A 20955-nucleotide genomic window follows, 5' to 3' on the forward strand; every position below is an offset into this window, starting at 1 on the left:
GAAAATATTTACATCAAAAACTTTCAACGAAATTTAAATTCTGTAAAGAATTTTGATGAAATATTTTCCGTCAATTTTTTTTTTTTATGGAAATGTGTTTCATTGAAAATTTTGATGAATATGTTTTTTGTGAAATATTTTGAGGAAAATGTTTTGACGAAATTTAGATTCCGTAAAGAATTTTGACAAAAAAAAAATTTTAGTCAAAACTTTTTTATAGAAATGTTTAGTCACAAATTTTGATGGAAAGATTTTTCGTCGAAAAAATTTGATGTAAATGTTTTCCATAAAACAATTTGACGTCATTGGTTTACGTCAAAAATTTTCGTTTGAAATGTGTTTGTCAAAATTTTGGACGGAAATATTTTCATTGAAAGTTTCGACGGAATTTATATTCTACGAATAATTTTGACTGAATTTTTTTTTTCCGCAAAAAATTTATGTCGGTCATTATGGCAAAATCCAGGTCCGTCTCTAATTTCGTCTTTAGTTATGACGAAAATATTTTTTGTCAATAAATTCTGTCGATATTTGATACTTTTCTAATAATGTCACATTTAAAAACGATTCACATTTATGTAGTTTTCACATTTTAATGCTAAGGGTAGATAAGTAATTTTTAATATTTCCCCACTCAAATCCCTCAAACTGGGATAACTTTAATTTTACGAAGAATGAGAGTTTTAGAGGGTTTAGTAAAAGTCCCCAATTTCTTCCCCTCATTTTTTTAAACTCACAAACAAGGGAAGAGCTTACTAAAACCCTCCCTTTCCTTTCCTTCCCCTCCTAAAACCAAGTCCCAAACAAAGCCTTAGAGATCAAACCTTCTTAAATAGGCTCGTGGCCTGATTTCTAAAAATGTCTTTTAATGAACTCAGGCCTATATTATTTTTAAAATGGATCAATCAAAAACAGGCCAGATCGTAGACTCTTAACAAATCACCTAACTCATTTACATATATATATATATATATATATATATATATATATATATATATATGGATTTACATTTCTGCAGCTGCTGCATGTGCAACAATCCAATACTTGCCATATATATACTTGAAAGAATTAAATGCGGGGAATGATAACCATACAAAGGTTGAAATCATTAAATGTGAGGAATCATAACCATACACCTGTCGTTACTGTACGTAAAACGGCTGCAGAAATAATTTTATTATATATATATATATATATATATATATGGGGATGGGATCTTTTTACACCGGTGTAAGAGTAACAACTCACACTCAATCTTAACCGTTTATTTTCACATATCCAACGGATATAATTAATAATTAATTAATGAGAATAATATAATTAATTACAATTGTTTGATGGACGGAAATCAACGGTTAAGATTTATCACTCTTACACTGGTGTAAGTTCATCTTGTCTCTCTCTCTCTCTCTCACACACACACACACATATATATATATAGATGAAGAGGTGAGGTAGCTGCCTGACCTAATAACTCATTCAAGAAAACAACTATAGTTACAAACCCTTTAAAAAATATATATGAAAAAAGGGTAAAAGAGGGAAAGAATGACAACTTATATGATTGGGTGTGAAGAGCTTACATTAAGGAAGTATTATATGTAGAGCTGTAAATGAAGAAGACGACCTAATAGGTTGAACCTAACTTAATATATTAATTAAAATAGAATATGATCAAAGCTTTAAAAAAAATTGTTTAGAAATCTGGCTATACATATATTTTTATAAGGTCTGATATATAAGTTTATGGATTGGTACATACTGTATTATTTATTTTAATTAAATTAAATTAATTAATTAATTAAATAATTTTAATTAATAATATAATTATAATTTATTTATTTATTTTTTAATTCTTAATAAACATTGAAGACATGAGAGGTTTAAATAATCTAATAAGGGATAAGTTATTCTACCTACCATTGCCTACCACTTTCCAATACTGTTACATTAGAATTTTAACTAACATTTATCTTTCTCTCTCTTCTTAAGATTCTGATATAACAATATTGGAGAGTGGTAAGAAAAAGTAGACAAAAAAATGGTAAGTAAAATAACATATCTTATATTCTAACACAAACCCATTCTTTGGCAAGTCCGCTGACATGTCACTTCCTCCTTCAATTTCAACTTTGCATTCACACTACAAAAATTTAAAAACTTTCAATCTTTGGTAAATTAGTGAATAAAAAAATATAAAAGAAAATCTAATTTTGAACAAAAATCGATGGACAAGATTTCATAACTCAAACCAATGGTACAGATTTGTCATAAATTGTAGTGGCAGACAACTCATTTAAATTTGAATTTTGGAGTTGAAAATTTAAATTTCATTTTTGAAATCTGACAACTCATTTAATGTTGAGCTACTTTCTCCATTGGAATTACAAAACATTTTAAAAAATACATCTGCTTCACATTGTTCTATGCGATTGCTTGGGAGCGATTTTGTTGCTCCTGTTCATTTTTCCTTTTTTTGCCTCTGACGCATATCAGTTAAAACATACAGCCTCAAGGAATCAGCTTCTTCGTTCTCTCTTTGATCGTTTTACCAATATGTTTTCAAAATATGATTTTCTAAAGGATGTCAATCCTGCCAAGGAGGACTGGAGGATTAAGGTGAAGGTGGTTCTGGCTTGGAAAGTTCCTAACTTTCAACGTAGAGATTTTGACGACAATGTTGAAATGGTTTTATTGGATGAACAGGTAGTTGTCTGCGTTTTTTAAATCTTGGTTCTTTGCGTTTTTTAAATCTTCCATCTTTTGTGAGTTGGCTGCGTTCTTTTGTAGGGGTGGTAGGATCCACGCCACTGTCAAAGGTTCTTTGCCGGTGCGGAAGAAAATCCATGAAGGAGAGTGTTATTTTATAAAAAAAATTGGAGTTGGATTCAATAGCGATGTGTTTAGGCCAACCAAGCATCAGTATCGTTTGTCTTTCAATTTGAGGACTGGTCTTAAATCAATTGTTGATTCTAATATTTCTGCGAGTGAATTTGATTTTGTTGATTATGACATCATTGAGAAAGAAACATCTAACTCTCCTTATTTAGTGGGTAATATAATTTTCCTGAATGTTTTTCATTTTTTAATTTTTGCATTTTTTTTACGAACTCTTTGCTGCCCTCTTTTTTTTTGTAGACGTCATTGGTTTAATCTCAGGAATTGGTGAAGTTTGTGAACGTGTGGTGTCTGGTAGGAAGACGAAAAATGGTTGTGTTGGAGCTTGACAACCTGAGGTATTTAAAATTGTAGATTTAAAAAAAATAAAATTGCCAAGCTCTGTTAGCTTATATTTTTCGTGTATTACTGTTGTTCTTGCTGCAACTCATATGAAGGGGTCACAAGCTAGAGTGCACTTTGTGGGAGCATTATGTGGATGAGGTCCAATCTTTTATGGAAAACAGCGACACTCCTCATAACGTCATGATAGTCCAGCTAGGCAGGATAAAATGTTTTAGGGGTATGATTTTAACAATTTTTTTGTCAAAACGTTATGCTTCTGTGTTTTGTTTCATTCATGTTTTTTATTTTTGGCTTTTCAATTTTTATTTGATATACTCAACTCGATAGGTAAGATTGGGATAACAAATACAAAAAATACAACGAGGATTGTCATGGATTCGAAGATGCCAGAGATCGTTGAGTTCAAAAAACGGTGTGTTTGTTATTCTTGAACTCATTTGAGAATTTATTCGGTTAATCATTTATGGTATTATGAATTTTCTCTTTATAGTCTTTCGGCTGATGGTGTGGAAAGTAGTATGAGGATGACTCAGCTGTCTACTCAGTCCTCCTATTCTTACGAAAATGATTTTCTGAAGGAGACTGAAAAGAAGTCTATCAGTGATGTGAAGCTTTGTGGCGAGGTAAATATCGATTTTTTGTTTTTTTGCTTTTCTTGAATAATATCAAGTCTGTATGAATGATGTGAATTGTTTGCCTGCGATTGCTATATTTAAGGTTACGACTTGCATCACGTATGAGACTATAAAATCTATTGAGAGCAAATACAACTGGTGGTACAAGTCTTGCAAAAAATGTCCATTTTTTGTTTGTGAGCATTTTGAGAAGTGGTACTGTAAGAACTGCCAAAAACATTGGGAAGATTATTATCCGAGGTAATATATTGTTCTTGGTTTTTAAATTGTCTTTAATCTGTAAGCTTAATATTTTTTTCTGATATACAATTTTGCAAAACGATAGATTTAGTGTTCAGGTAAGAGTTGTGGATAACACGGATTCCGAATCATTTCTTCTGTTTGATCGCGACTGTGTGTCTTTGTTGGGGATGAGTGCTGGTGAATTGCGCGAGCTGCATTTCAAGAGGGTTTGTATTATCATTGCTATGAAATATTGAAAATGTATATTTTGACATAGAGTGCACTATGTTCGCGCTATAGTTGTTATTTTTTTCCCCTGTTTAATGGATGATCCTTTTTTTTCCTGTAGGGTGCGGATTTGGATCAATTTCCAGAAGAGTTAAATGTTCTGAATGAGAAGTCGATGCTGTTCAAGCTAAATATCAAGCAAAAGGATTTGAACTCATACAGCGAGCCCAAGTATAGTGTTTCTAAAAATTTTATCAGCAAAGACATAATCTCAGCGTTCATTAAGTCTCTTATCTTTGAAGTCGATCCAAATGTATGCTGCTTCTCTATTTCTGTTGGGTATCCATTTTTCTTATTCATTTTGTTGACTGTTGTTGGTTATTGTATATCACAGGATGAAGAAAATTTTGAGGATGCATGCGAAAATGAAATTGTATCGTCAGAACTAGAAAAGGTTGCGGTAACCCATTATTTGAATTTATATTGATGTTATGCAAAAGTCGATACTTGACGTACTTTTTTTTTATGAAATAATGAAGAGGATGTTGAGAGTCAGACCTGTGATAGTGTTGACGTTGGTGATATCTCTCTGACAATGTTGACACTAGTGATCCATTCTCATGATTCCATTGCTGGAGAATTCAATTGTTCAGTTGTTCGGACAGCCAAAAAAATAAAGCTTGAAAAAGAGTTACGTATTTTCAAATTGATATTTATAATTCAATCGTGTGGCATGTATATTCTTTTTCTTTTCATAATATAATGTGCAAACTACGTCATTTGCTTTTATATTTTTTTAAATGGTGATCATCAAATTTTTTCTTCCTGTTTTTTTAAATAGATTTGACGCAGAAGCATATGAGAATACCCCGTAGATTGGGCTACTGTAACTGAAGAGTGGTGTTTTTTTGTCTTGGAGACAAGATGTTTACAGAAATGTTGAATTCACGTTTTTTTTGTTGGAGTTACATCTTGAAATGTTTGAATCGTTTTTTCTAACGTGACATTTATTAAATATTCAAAATGTTTTGCGATGTTTTGTTGTGTTTAGTTCAGGCAATGATAACGCTTATGGAATGTATATTGATATATTTGATAAACGCTGTTTTTTTGCAATGGAAACCTAAGCTGTTGATCTATGTCATGTTATGTGATGTGTTGCTGTGTTGGAATACAAAGATTTCCTTTTTTTTCAAATAAACACATCTTCTTGACATCTTGACATTTATTAAATTTTCAAATCATTATTGTTAAAATAAGTAGTTTTAATTCAAATTTTTGTTTCTTATTTTTAAAATTTAAAGTTTGAATTTTTATTAACCTTTGTTTATTGCAATTCAAAAAATGTCTTTTTGATCCAAAAAAAAAACATTTATAACTACTAAAAACATATTAGGATACAATTTCAATCTAACAAAATAAGTAGTTTTAATTCAAATTTTTGTTTCTTATTTTTAAAATTTAAAGTTTGAATTTTTATTAACCTTTGATCATTGGAATTCAAAAAATGTCTTTTTTATCCAAAAATAAAATAACGTTTATAACTACTAAAAACAGATTAGGATACGATTTCAATCTAACAAAATAAGTAGTTTTAATTCAAATTTATGTTTCTTATTTTTAAAATTTAAAGTTTGAATTTTTATTATCCTTTATTCAAAAAATGTCTTTTTTATTTGCAATGTCTTTTGTTCCATTGACAACTAATATATATATATATATATATATATATATATATATATATATATATGTTGTGCAATAAATGTTAATAATCAAATGATTATTCCAATCTTTGATTATGTTTTGGTTTGTCTTTTAAAGGATTAATTTTACAATTTCGATTTTACTCAAGCAAGGACTGATAAAACAAAAATTATAATCTGACAATTTGAATAATTCCAATAACATATCTTAACAACTGATATCATATCGTTTTGGAAATTTATATGTCAACAAAATCTTAACAGGTTATTTCTTTCTGTTTCTTTTTTTTCTACATTGTTTCTTTTTAAATTTAAATTGGAATTTGGAACAACGGTGTATTCTATCCTCATCTGTCATCAAAATGCTGCACCTAATATGCTATTTAATCAACGTAGGATATAATGACCATCTCAGGTTTAATGACCGTTTTGAAATTTGAAGAAAAATTGTTTTGGAAATCGATTAGCATAATTAAACAATTAAAAGCTTAATTTGGGACCATCTCTCATCAAAACGTTGCAGGCTGCATCTAATCGACGACGTTCCATATTCCAGTTAACGTGTTCAGCCAATGAGTTCCAGACCATTTAAATCAGTGCGTCATACAAAGATGAGCAGCTGAATCGTCGAGATTAATCGTTTGGCTATGTATCGTTCTACGTCATTATATATAATGAGGTTTCTGTATTTTTATATTCATCTTATCTTCCGTGTAATTTTCATCCAACATTGTTCATCCTAAGATTGTTCTATGGCTGGTTCATCATCACATAAGCGCATGAAAATGGAGATCACCGGTGTTCAGTCTCTGAAACATCTGTCGTCAGATGTGTTGCTGCTGATCTTTGGAAATGTGGCATCTCATTCAATTGAGGACATCACTAACGTCAAGTTTGCTTGCACCGATTTTCTTTAACTTGCCGAATCAAATCATGTTTACGAGCGTGTTTCGTTGGATAATTTTGCGCTGGGACCATTGGAGTGGGTTAAAAATGCGAAGCCTTTTCTTCACCGAGTTAGGGTCATGGGCAGTGAAGAACAAGGTGACGTGTACTACGACCCACTGCAAGTAGCCAAAAGAAGACGACAAGTTCAATTTTTGCAGCGTTGTAGGGAGAGTGTCAATCCTGAAGTATTGTATCGTGAGGGCTTGGTCAATTACTTTCGAGAAACATTGAGTTCAGAAATGCAAGCGGTGGCTCTTGAAGGCATTAGGACTGCAGCGCTGAAAGGTCACCAAGATGCCAAGTACGCATGTTCCATCATATTGATGGCTAGTCTTGATGAAGATGAGAGGTCTGTGGGCTTTGAATTTTTTCGCGCGCTGGATAATGAGTGCCTTTTGAGGCACTGCAGATGACGTGTTAGACTTTTAATCAGGTCCTTATGGGTGCGTAGGGAGATGGTTTTATCACGGAATACCCATTTGCAATCCCCGCATATGTGAAACGCGATTAACTGAGGATGACCCTTCCTCATCGGAGAACCATGAGATTAATAACATGCTTGGGAATAAGATCTGTCAAAGTTGCAAGGCAGATTTTGAGATCTACTTATTTTGTATAATGACTATAGTCTAATTTAGTTTCTGGTGGTGTTGGTTTAGGCTTTTTTATATCTGTTTTAGTTATTTTATGTGTTGCATTTAGTAGTTTCTTATCTTTCAATGTTTTGTTATTATGTGATGTGCAATTTTAACTTAATGAATGTTACTGTTTTCTTCTTTTGGTTTGTGTTTTTTCATATACTGTACAGTTTATTTCATTTAGTGTCATGTCTGCAGAGGATGATTAATCTGAATGTGAAGAATTGAAAAAATTATACAATATTTGGTTTTGAAATAAAAGGCAGGCCCAACTTAAACTGATGGTTATAAAAAAAATATAGTTATTTGTGTGTTTAGGGTTGCGATATTTTACTCAACACACTTCTCAACAGTCACCGTTTTCAACTTCCCACTATCCCCAACATGCGATTTCGTTTATAGAGTAAATAATGGACAAGAGCTTATGCATTGGAACAATAAGACTCATATTAGCAGAGAATGTTTTTGCCCTGTATATAATTGAATTTCGAGTCTTTGGCTATTGGAATGCACCTTGATAATAAATAATTGAATCCAGCATTAATTTGAAACTACCCAAACTGTTGGGGATTTTTTTAATTACTTACATCAATTATAATAACTAATCCAAATTTTCATCTGTGTTAACTTTGTGATTATGGACGCATTACAAATATGACTTAGTATGACTGTTTGTTGGTTTAAAAAATGTTTTGGTTGGTTTCCTATTTTGGTTCAAAAAGTCTTTTAATTATATAAGTCGATTGTGTAATCTGCGTTGCAACAGACCAATGAAGGAGTATTGGATTGTGATATAGCATTGCCATAAATGACTCCCATGTGCTTCATTCTTTGTTCATTGACGCTGTGAGTGAAGGTTTTAGAAGAAAAAGGATCATATACACTATACTCATTCTTGAATGCCAAAGGTCATGCATCAAGAAACTTCTTTGTCATCGAGTAAGCTTCCTCAAGTGGGGAGTAAATTATTGCCCATCGGTTTTGACACCAAAAAACAAAACCAGTGCCGCCAAGGAATCAGCATTCCCAATTGTATTAAAATATTTATGTGTCACAGCAAAATAAAGAACCCCATTTAACGCTTCCCGCCAAGATAGGAGTTGTCTTTTCATTTTTTAACGTATAATGTTTTTTCTTCATATGTTAACTCATAAGATTGTCTCTTCATATTCCCACTGCCGACACTCAGCTGAACTGTGGTTTCAGCATCCTCTTCTTGCAACAGTGAGCGAGTTAATCAAGCTTGGGATGTCCTGTACGTTGTGAAGCATCTCATACGCAGGTATATAACGTTTCAATACCGTCATGTCTAACGACAAAATTGAATTTGAAACTTCTTCGAGGAAAAGAAGGAACCAAGGTCGCATTGAATCGAATCAGTTGATTGGTAACGCCGATTTATGTTCTTGCGTTTGACAGTTAATTGTCATTGGAATATCTAATTCATTGAAATCATTGCTGTGTAGAAAATCTTTTGGGGTCTTCTCCCTGCCCCATTGGCAGGTAATTTTAATTCGTCATATTAATCATTACCGTTAATGGATTTTGTATATTAATCTCAACACAATTTAGTTAATTTTGTTATTGTTCCTTTTTTAAGTATGTAGTATTTCTGAGGTAGGCAACATAAGGAATGACATAAGTTGCAACAAACAACGGCTACGTAATATTACAAATGGTCTGTTTCGTTGTTTCTTTTGTCAACAAGTTTTTTAACGTTGTTTCTTAGCGTAATATAACACACAATTATGATTATTATAAAATCGTATCTAATTCCTCCCCTCCACACATTATTAAATTATTTCCTTTTAATGGTATGTAGAGAAGCAATCTTCCATAAACTTTGATTAGTTGTGTTCTTATATAATGGACTTTGTAAATTTTTTTTTGGTAGAAAATCTTTCTCTATTATCTGCGTCCACAATTGGCAGGTCAGTTTATTACTTGGGTTAACTCATTTACTAATCATTAGTGGTCTTGATTCCTTCTTTTTTTAAACATACAGCGTTACTCAGATCACCAGTATGAGTTCAGAGTTTATATGTAACAGACAACCTCTCCATGGCATAACTAACAGTACGTAACTCTCTTCCTCCAGTTCAGAGTTTTTATTGTTTATAAAAAAATATATACAAAACAACCTGAATGTCATTTTTTTTTTGTAAATGAGTTTATTTTATTATATATCAACAGACAAGTTTTATTATTAATTTAGTACTCCCATGCTTACTGTAATCCCTTCCATCATTAAGCCTCTAATTTTAAATTACTATCTTCGATAAAATTGGCATTGCTGTGTCGGCATCTAATTTATATTATCTATATATGTGTAGAAAATCTATCTCCGTTTACTCCGTCATCCGTTGCTAGGTAAACTCATTCCATTTTCTAATCGTTAAAAATTCAAGTATGTTAAATTTTGTATAATAGCTTCATGTCATATAGAATATTAAAAAAAAATTTCACCAATCAGTACATACGAAAACAAAAAGCATACTCTGTCGAATGTTAACTCCTCAATTGCTAAAGATTATCTTCATTCTCCTCCCACGCAAGGTAATTATTCCTGTAAATTACGCATTTCTTAGAAATATATAATTTGATATTTCATATCAAGTTTGTATGAAAGTTATAGTGGTTAACGTTTTGTTGCTTTTTTTTATTATATTTTTTAGATTGCAAAAATGCTAGATTAAGGCGGAAAGGTATAATAGTTCAAAAGAAAACTTCTAAGAAATGTGTAACATCACAAGATATACCATGTATGCTTCACTTATCAGGTAATTCATGTTCGAATGAATTGAACTGCAACCGTGTGTTATAAGAGGATAATAGATGTAATTTGTTAACTATTTTTTGCTAATTTCATTCAACTGCATCATAGGTTCCGCCTTTGTATGTAATTCCTCCCTTCCAAACATTATTGAATCGTTAACTCATTAATGGTTTGTACATAAGCAATCCTCCATAAACTCTGATTAGTTGTGTTCTTATATATTTTGAAATCTGTATTTTTTTGATGTAGAAAATCTTTCTCCATTATCTGCGTCCACCATTGGCAGATAAGTTTATTGCTTAGGTTAATTCATTTAGATTTGATTATTAATCATTCATTTTTTTTCTGTTTTAAAACTTACAGCTTTACTCAGATCACCAGTGAACGGAATGAGTTTACCTGCAGCAGACAATATATTCCTGATATAACTAATAGTACGTAACTCTCTTTCTCCTGTACAGAATTTTTATTGTTGTTACGAAAAATATAAAAAACTTATATTATGTCAATTTTTTATTTTTTTGTGCCATGGTTGTATTGCAAGTTTTATTATTAAATTTATATTATCTATATTGTGTTTAAATTTCTATCTTCGCTAAACTTAGCATTGTTGTGTTGTCATCTAATTTATATTATCTATATTGTGTAGAAAATCTAACTCTGTTGACTTCGTCAACCGTTGGCAGGTAAATGACGTGTGTTTTCTAAGCGTTATAATTTAACGCATGTTACTTTTCTTATAAAAGGCAAGCCCAACTTATGAATAATATATTAAAAAAAAAATTAACCAATCAGTACATACGAAAACAAAAAGCATACTCTGTCGAATGTTAGATCAACCATTGCTAAAGATTATATTCATTCTCCTCCCACGGAAGGTAATGTTTTCTGTAAATTACGCATTTCTTAGCAATGTTAAAGGTAATATTTCATGTCAAATACAACTGCAAAATTACAGTGGTTAATGTTTTGTTGCTTTTTTTTATTATAATTTTTAGATGGCCAAAATGCTAGAATTAGGCGGAAAGGATTAATGGTTCAAAAGAAAACTTCTAAGCAATGTGTAACGATAAACGATATACCAAAGATGCTTGACTTAACAGGTAATTCATCTTCGAGTGAAATGAACTATAACCGTGTGTTATAAAAATTTAATACATGTAATTTGTTAACTATATTTTTGCTATTTTAATTCAACTGCTTCTGCCTTGGAATTTTCAATTAGGGATGGATGTGAACGATGATGTTTCAGTGCGTTCAACCTTAACTGCGTTATGCGATTCAAATTGTATATCACGGTATGATTATACAGAAAAAAAATTATTCATAACAGTAGTTTGCATTAATGCGGTCTCCATTTTCTGTATGTGTTACAATATAGTTTCCCATGTGATTATGAGACAAGTCGGACTTCAGCTGAAGTTGATCAACAAAGTGAGTTAAAACACCTATTACTGTTTACATTGTTTTTTTCAAATACATGCACAATTGTGTTGAATTATTTGAAACAATTGAATTATAAACGTTCATGACATCACATTTTTTATAAAATCGAACTATTTTTTTTTCTTTTCTTATCCTCTTAGATAACAGTTGATTCCTACTCATAGTAGAAATGGAGTGCATTTGCTTAATTTATTATATGAAACTGTCTTTTGTTAATTTTTTAAATTTTTTGATGCTGTTGCAGATTCTGAAATCAATGACAGAAATGTGCCAAACATTACCTCTATCAGTGAAGGTGCACATTTGCTAAATTTAATATATGGGAAAAATAAAATCGTGTTGGGCTTTCTTTTTTGTTATTTTCATTACTTTTTCTTTTTGTTGCAAATATGGATATAAATGATTCCAATATGCCAAATATTATTTCTGTCAGCAAAGGTCTTTGTATTAATTTTATATTTTCGATTATTTTATTTCTTTGTGTTCGATTATTATACCTATTTTTTTATTTTTTACAAATTAGCTTCAAGCACGATTGTCTGCTACTTATAGTGAAAATTGTGCACATTAGCTTAATTTAATACATAAAACAAAAATTATTGGTATTGAAATGTATTTTTTTTTCTCAATCCATTTTTTCTTTGTGTTACAGATATTGAAATCAATAATTCCAATGTGCCTAGCACGACTTCTAACAATGAAGGTCTTTATTTTAATTTCTATTTTCTATTTTTGTTTACAAATAATATTATCCGTCTAACGTTCAAACTGCATTTTTGTAAATGTTTAGATTATTGGGACGCTAGGGATCCTACTTTTGTCTGTGACCATTGTGAAGCACACATGTGGTATGAAGAGAGAAATAAGAAGGATCATAAACCAAGTACACCACAATTTACTTTATGCTGCGGCAATGGAAAAGTTAAACTTCCTTTGTTGAAAGCTGCTCCGGATACGTTGCTTCAATTGCATGTTAATTCAAATGCGAGGAGCCGCCATTTTTTGCAAAATATCAGAGCGTACAACATGATTTTTTCCTTCACATCCTTTGGAGAAAAAGTGGATGGATCGGTAAATAAAGGTTCTGGCCCATACTGTTTTAGAGTTGGGGGCGAGTTCATCATTTAATGGGTAGTCTTCTACCGGCTGATAGTCAGACTCCAAAATTTGCTCAGCTATATATATATATATATATATATATATATATATATATATATATATATATATATATATATATATATATATGATACTGACCACGAAGTGGACAACAGACTGGGTTGTCTAAGGCATATTCCTTTTCTGACCAATTCTCATTGTTCATTTATGGTGTATATTTTTATGTTTATTTCATATTAGTGAATGATTTATTTTGTAATTATATTTGCAGTTCGACCAGTACTGAAGATAAGCTCGATCCCGAAATTATCCTATCATTGAAGCAGATGTTGGATAAGCACAATAGTATAGCTCAGTCTTTCCGGTGCACTAGAGACCGTTATAAAGAAGATGGCTTTAATGGTGTGAAGTTGAGGCTTATTCGAAAGTGTGGTAGTGATGGAAGAGTTTATAATCTTCCGACAGCATCCGAAGTGGCTGCTTTGATTATTGGAGATATAGACATTGCTATATGTGATAGGGATATCATTATTGAGACCCAAGATAGAGTGCTGCAGCGCATCGATGTGAAGCATCCATTATATCTTGGTTTGCAGTATCCATTGTTATTTCCTTATGGTGAAGACGGTTATCGCGATGATGTCCAGCGTATTGTGGTGTCCAGTGGTAGGACTAATGCAAAAGCTATTATCAACATGAAGGAATTCTTTTCTTTTCGACTTCAGATGCGATCAGGAGAGTCAGAAATTCTCCTTCGATCAAGGAAACTTCTCCAACAATTCTTGGTTGATGCGTACACTATGATTGAGTTTGAACAGCTTAATTTGATTCAATATAACCAGAGTCATCTCAGAGCTGAGTTGTACAAAAATATAAAACATTCATTCGACAGAGGTGAAGATGCAGCCATAAATACTAGAAAACGTATAATTATACCTACTTCATTCACAGGCAGACCTAGATATATGGCTGAAAATTGTAAAGATGTTTTTGCAATTTGCTGTTGGGCTGGGTATCCTCATCTTTTTATAACAATTACTTGCAATCCTAAGTGGCCAGAAATCACACGAGTTGTAAGGGCCAGACAACTTAGCCCTGAAGATAGGCCTGATATTCTATGCAGAGTATTCAAGTTCAAATTGGACGAATTGTTACATGATTTAAGGAAAGAAAATGTTCTTGGCAAAGTTATTACATGTAAGTATATGCTAAACTTATATATATATATATATATTTTCATAACTTAAATCGAGTTTTAAGGGAATTTATCATGACATGCAAGAAATCTGTCTATAACATTATTATTTTCTTATCATTATTTCTGTTGCATTTTGGTCAATGTAACAGATGTTTGTACAATCGAATTCCTAAAGCGCGGACTACCTCATGCTCATATTCTGCTATTCTTGCACCCTTCAAGCAAGCCTGAAAGTGCTCTTGATATTGATAAATTGATTTCAGCGAAGATTCCTGACAAGGATTCGAATCCTTCGTTGTTTCAAGCTGTCATAAGTTACATGATACATGGTCCATGTGGTCCTGAAAAATACAAATCTCCTTGCATAAAGGATGGACGGTGTTCAAAAAAATTTCCGAAAAACTTTTGCTCCCGTACTTTAATTGATGACGATGGATTCCCTCATTATAAGAGAAGAAATGATGCGAGAGTTGTGAACAAAAATGGTGTTGAACTTGATAATCGTTTTGTTGTGCCCTATATAATGCACAACTTCTTTTAAAGTATCAGGCTCATATCAACGTTGAATATACTTTCCAGAGAAGTGCCATTAAATATCTTTTTAAATACATTCACAAAGGGAATGATAGAGTGACAGCTTCCGTACATCATGCAGAAGATGTCTTATGACTGCAGGTACTCAAAATTATCTCTAATCTGATTTTGCTGCACCCAAAAATCGACGTATCTTCTTTGAGGATTTTTCAACTTTGTTGTTTTAATTATTTATTTATTATAGGTATGTCTCCACATGTGAAGCTGCTTGGAGAATTTTTGGATTTGACATTCATTCCAGATACCCCCTGTTCAGAGATTTCCATTTCACCTGCCCAATGAAAAGAACATTATTTTCAGTGATAATGCTTCGATTTCTGAAGTCAAGACAAGGGCGGAGTCTAAACTATCAATCTTTGAGTCTTGGATGGATGCAAATAAAAAAAATCCAAAAGGTAGGCATCTAACTTATGCAGAGTACCCGACTGAATTTGTTTACAAAGACCAAACACATGAATGGAATCCTAGAAAAGTAGGATTTTTGATTGGGAGAATAAATCATTTTTCTGCCAATAATGGAGAAGATTCCTATCTTCGCACGTTGCTTACTTTTCAAAGGGGGTGTACTAGTTATGAAGATCTTAGAACGATCAATGGCGTGATTTTTCCTACATTTAAGGATGCCTGCTATTCTTTAGGACTTCTAGATAATGACAATGAGTATATTGATGCAATTAAATAGGCAAGTTCCTGGGGTTCTGCTGCTTATCTTAGATCTCTGTTTGCTCTATTGTTATTTGCCAACTCAAGGAACAGGCCTGAAAAAGTTTGAGAAGAGTGTTGGAAATTTTTATCCGACGACGTTCTTTATCGGCATAGGAAAAGAATAGGGCGTCAAGGTACGTGTTATGATAATATTTAACGCATTTATATTTCTTAAAAACCGAAATCAGTATATGTTGCTTTACTATTTATTTCGCTTTTTTTTTTACCCGAATTCAGCATATGTTGCTTTATTATTTATTTCACTTTTGTTCTTTCCTTTATACCTTTCTCTTTGTTAATTTTAACTTTTTTTTCTTTGTATTTTATGGTTTTTCAGATGCGCTTCTTACAGAAGAAAGTATAAAAAACACAACACTTGCTGAAATTGATAAGGTGCTGCAGAGCAATGGTAAATGCCTCTCTGATTACCCGTCAATGCCTCGCATCACCAGTGAATCGTTGCTTGATATTCAGAATCGATTAGTGGTTGATGAATTAATGTATGACAGATTTTCATTGGGAGAAGAGCATCAAAGACTACTGAATTCCCTCATTGATGAGCAGAGAGTTGTTTATGACAAAATCATTTCGGCAGTTAGAGCAGGTAAATGAGGGTTATTCTTCCTATACAGATTCGGTGGTACAGGAAAAACATTTATTTGGAATACTTTTTCTGCATTTGTTAGATCAAAAGCTGAAATAGTACTTAATGTTGCTTCTAGCGGAATTGCTTCCCTTCTGCTTCCTGGAGGACGAACAACACATTCTAGATTTCGTATTCCTATTCAGATCAATGAAGATTCAACGTGTAATATAAAGCCAAATTCTACTATAGCTGAGTTGCTGTTAAAAATGAAGTTAATCATTTGGGATGAAGCACCAATGGTGCATAGCTTTTGTTTTGAGGCTCTGGATAGAACACTTAGAGATTTTCTTAGATTTTCTGACACGAGTTACGTTGATATGCCATTTGGTGGAAAAATTGTTGTTCTAAGAGGTGACTTTCGGCAAATATTACCTGTCATTCCTCATGGCAGTAGACAGAAGATAGTAAATGCAACCATAAATTCTTCTCATCTATGGTCTCGTTGTCATTTATTAACTTTAACCAAGAACATGTGTCTTAGTTCTGGAAGTACCACTCATGATGTGAAGGAAATAAAGAATTTTCTGAGTGGCTACTTAAAGTCGGGGATGGTGATCTTGGAGATGATGAAGACGGAGAATCTACTATAAAAATTTCAGATGAATTATTGATTACAGAATCAGAAGATCCCCTTTCAGATATGGTTAATTTTTTTTATCCGAATCTCTTGGATAATATTTTAGATCCAACATTTTTCAAAGAACGTGCTATTCTAACTCCTAAATTGTCTGATGTTGCTATGTTGAACGAGCACCTGATGTCTATGATTCCTAGTGAAGAAAGGACATTTTTGAGTTCAGATAAAATTCTGAAGCAAGATGTGGCTTCCTCTATTAAGGATGATGAATTCACACCTGAGATCTTAAATACATTATTGTGTTCGGGGATTCTTGATCATAAATTAACCTTGAAGGTTAAAGTTCCAGTAATGCTATTGAGAAATATTGATCAGTCCAGAGGTTTATGCAATGGCACAAGGCTGCTCATTACAAAATTGGGGAATCATGTTGTTGAGGCATTTGTCTTACAGGAAGCAATATAGATGAAACTGTGTTAATCCCTAGAATGACGATGAGCCCATCAAGTCACACATTTCCTATAAATTTCCAAAGAAGACAATTCCCCTGATTGTTTCATTTGCCATGACTATCAATAAGAGCCAAGGACAATCTCTTTCTCATGTTGCAATTTATCTCCCTAAGCTTGTCTTCACTCATGGGCAAGTATACGTGGCACTGTCTAGAGTAAAGAGCAAGCATGGATTGAAGATATTGATCCTTGATGAAAATGGTTGTGTTACAAATAATACCCTTAATATAGTTTACAAGGAAGTATTTCAAAGATTAATGTAGTAAATTTCCTTCTGTCTACAAAGAGATAACATCACTGTTTGGTACAGGTAAAGACAAAAAAACATGGCAATGTAGTGCTTTTTTTACTTATCTTCGTTGCCGTTTGGTTTGACGTTTGGTTTTTTTAACTGCTACTTTTTTTCTCTCATGCAGGAATCGTATTTCATGCACACATGGTATATTGTTAAGTGCTATTTTTGAACAAACAGTATTCCATGGTCATCAATATATTGATGTATTGTTATAACACTTTTTATTTGTACTCGCATATTCATGTTTTTTTTTCATACTTTCATTTGTAGATTATTACTCATTGATTTCTAAGAGGATGAAGGATCACAAATGTAGGTTCGACATCTTTCTTATTACCTTCATGTCAAGCACATCATTTAAATATTTTTTGTTCACATGTTACGTTATTATGTTTATTATGATTTACTCTATTACAGATATATCATACATAACTGCTGTTAAATGTTCTGATCATCTATGAAAAATACTTACAGAACTTAGTCCAACTTCGTAATTTTTGAATGACCACATGACAATGTAAAATGCAGCAATAAACTTGCATGTGTTGCGTTAGTTTTTACGAGACAAACAAATCGATTTTTTTTCCTTCGTGCAACGCACGGGTAATACACTAGTTATCTCCTAGAACATTCATCCCTTAAAAAATATCCTTATTTGTCGTGTTGTACAATACGTTACCTGGGACACCTACATGCTATTTGATGAATTTGTTTGAGATTTTTTTTAAATGGATATTATCTTAAAGTTATAATAAAGTTATTCACATGTATTTTTAATAATTTTTTTACGAGAATACAACTGTTTTGAAACCAAATACGAATCTATTATAATCAGAATTCGACGTGACGTCACGCCCAGAATTGGACGTGACCACTCAATAGGGTATGTCTTTCTCATTACTCACGTCCCATACTGGACGTGTCTTTCTCCTCCTTGGTCAGGGCATCTCTCTCTCCTGGGTCGTGCCTGGTTCTGGGCGTGAGTGGTCACGTCAGATTCTGGGCATGATGACTAAATGCAACAGACTCATATTTAATTTCAAAACAACTGTATTTTTGTAAATAATTATTAAAATAGCAATATTTAAATTTTTTTGCGTTTTTGCCTAACATATGCTACGTAGACACCTATGTTGCACCGACACCGACACGGGACACGGGATACGACACGGTAATTTCAAAAAATATTAGATTTCGACACGTTAAGATACGTTTTTATATTAAATAATATTTTTAATATATATAATATAGTATATATTTAATACATATAATAACTCATAATAAATCATATAATCAATTAAAATATTTTATTTTTACTCATTTTTTTAAAATTCATTTAAAAAAGCAAGGCATAAATAAATTTATTATTTTAAAAATCCATACAATAGCACTTGACAACAATATTAAACAGCCACTTAAAAGATGACATGACCAAGTTATTTAAAAAAAGAAGAAGAACAGAACCAAATACAAGGTGTCAAATACTAGCACTCTATTGGTCCATTCAAGAGCGCACGAATAGCAAGAATTAAACCTACTTTTATTCTATCTCACACTCAAAAGCTTTGGAGTCCCTAGGCCAAGAGTTGCAGAAATACGTGGCTGGAGAGCTTCACCACCAATATCCATGAAAGCTTGTATCTTTAGCACAAAAGTTAAACGGGAACATCTCTTTGGCCTTGCTTTTCTTTTTGGCATGCTTCTTCTTCTTTTTCTTCTAGTTTTTTGCTGAGACTTTGTTTTCTCATCGAATCTGAAGTGATTCTCGTGGATAGTGTTGAGGTATTTTATAAATATTTTAATTTTATAAAAATTTCAAATATTTTACATTTCTATCCTTTGAACGTGTCGGACACGGTCAAAATCACGTGTCGAAATAGTCAATGTGTCCAGAAAAGTTGAGTGCACGTCGGACGCGTGTCGGTGTCCGACACACAAATTTTTTTAAAAATGCCGTGTCGGTGCTTCCTTGGTAGACACATTAATAACTTCATTAATTTTTAATATAATAATTCACCCTTCCTAGTTCTATTGGCTCAATGTTTTAAGATAAGACATTAGATAGTGTAAAATAAAATGCACAATATAATTTTCTTAAGAGGGAAATCACTACATCGACAAAATAATTTTGATAAAAATGGCTCAAAAAAGGAATTTTTAATTTTTTTTTACCCCTATGTCCCTAACTATGCCTTTATATATTAGTAAAAAAAATGTGTTTCAATCAATTATTTCATTTATATTGTAAAAGAATTCAATAATGAGCTAATAATTTTGTCATTTTTTATTTGAGAATACTTGATTAGAGAATAAATAGTTAAGGTGCACTATTATAAAAACTTTAACTATAGACCATAATCAGTGACGAATCATAAGTGTATCTCTATTCTATGTAGCACCGATACCGACACGGGACACGTGACACGACACGACGCGACACTCCGACACGTTTATTCTAAAAAAGTGAGATTTCGACAAGTTAGGACACATTTTGATATTAAATAATATTTTTAATTTATGTAGTGTATATTATATATAATATTCAATAATTTAACAAAAAATGAAGTTAAACTTATAATACCCATCAATTTTGCAAAAAAACATAAGATATCCCAAATATTTAAATTAAACTCAATAAAATGGTAATCGTAATCTAACGAATCTAATAATCGAAACTAAAAACGTAACGCAACGCAACCTTTGAATCATTTTTTGAGTTTTTACAACACGTGTTGGAGTGTCGGAGAGTGTCGGAGTGTCGAAGAGTGTTGGGAAGTGTCGGACACGACACATCAGGGTTTTTGAAGTGTCGGTACTTCATAGTCTCTATTTGCAACGAATTTAAAAATGAAATTACATTTTTCAATTTGTTGACTATATTAAAATTGGATATATTCATAAATAGAAAATCAATCTCTACTTTTAATTTTCTTTTTCTTTTTTTAGATTATTCCTCCGGTAATCTCATAGGTTCCCCATCGGTTAATCTAAAGTTTGAGGCAAATCCAGGATTAAGATTTTAAATCCCTCACAAAGATGTAAATGAGGAAGATCGAATATTTAATTTTTATCTGTAAATAGTCAGACAAAACCTATCGTTTTGTAAACTTTGTTTAGCGACGGAAACAATAGTAGAACATGGTCTGTTGTCTGGACAAGTCCGATGATGATTCTGTCACTAAATCTCTATGTTAGTATTTGCTACGGAATTTGTGATGAATAAGAAAATGTAAAACTCAATTTTAAGATATTTTAATTTACAATAATGATATTACGAGACATTTCTTAGATATTCTAACATATGTAATACTTTAAAAATGAAAAACATCCATTAGATTGTTTAATTGAAGAAAAATTAAAACACTCGTTGAGCTTGTCATTATGTGTATTTTACACGTTGTTTGTTTTGGTAACTTCTTAAATAAATTTGTATGTTTAAGGAGACTTTGCATGTTTAGGCGTGAATCATTTCT

At 32.0% G+C, this 20955-nt stretch overlaps 1 protein-coding gene across 1 annotated transcript; it reads left to right on the top strand.

The window, feature by feature from the left end:
• Positions 1–2556: 2556 nt before the first annotated feature.
• LOC133296273 (uncharacterized) lies at positions 2557–4815 on the top strand. Its single transcript, XM_061495220.1, has 7 exons — positions 2557–2706; positions 3160–3236; positions 3734–3866; positions 3961–4118; positions 4204–4327; positions 4450–4641; positions 4723–4815. The coding sequence occupies exons 1-7, from the start codon at positions 2557–2559 to the stop codon at positions 4813–4815; spliced, it is 927 nt and encodes a 308-aa protein (XP_061351204.1).
• Positions 4816–20955: the final 16140 nt, after the last annotated feature.

This window comes from Gastrolobium bilobum, unplaced genomic scaffold (genome assembly GCF_033153095.1).
Source record: "Gastrolobium bilobum isolate Gb01-03AN ecotype WA unplaced genomic scaffold, APGP_CSIRO_Gbil_v1 utg11829, whole genome shotgun sequence".
Classification (NCBI taxonomy): domain Eukaryota; kingdom Viridiplantae; phylum Streptophyta; class Magnoliopsida; order Fabales; family Fabaceae; genus Gastrolobium; species Gastrolobium bilobum.

What these genes read in the sequence shown, in the direction of transcription:
- LOC133296273 (XM_061495220.1), top strand. Translation starts at nt 2,557, where the DNA reads ATGTTTTCAAAATATGATTTTCTAAAGGATGTCAATCCTGCCAAGGAG. An exon ending in TGGGAAGATTATTATCCGAG is followed by an intron (nt 4,119 to 4,203) that starts GTAATATATTGT and finishes GCAAAACGATAG; the next exon opens with ATTTAGTGTTCAGGTAAGAG. An exon ending in TCTTTGAAGTCGATCCAAAT is followed by an intron (nt 4,642 to 4,722) that starts GTATGCTGCTTC and finishes TGTATATCACAG; the next exon opens with GATGAAGAAAATTTTGAGGA.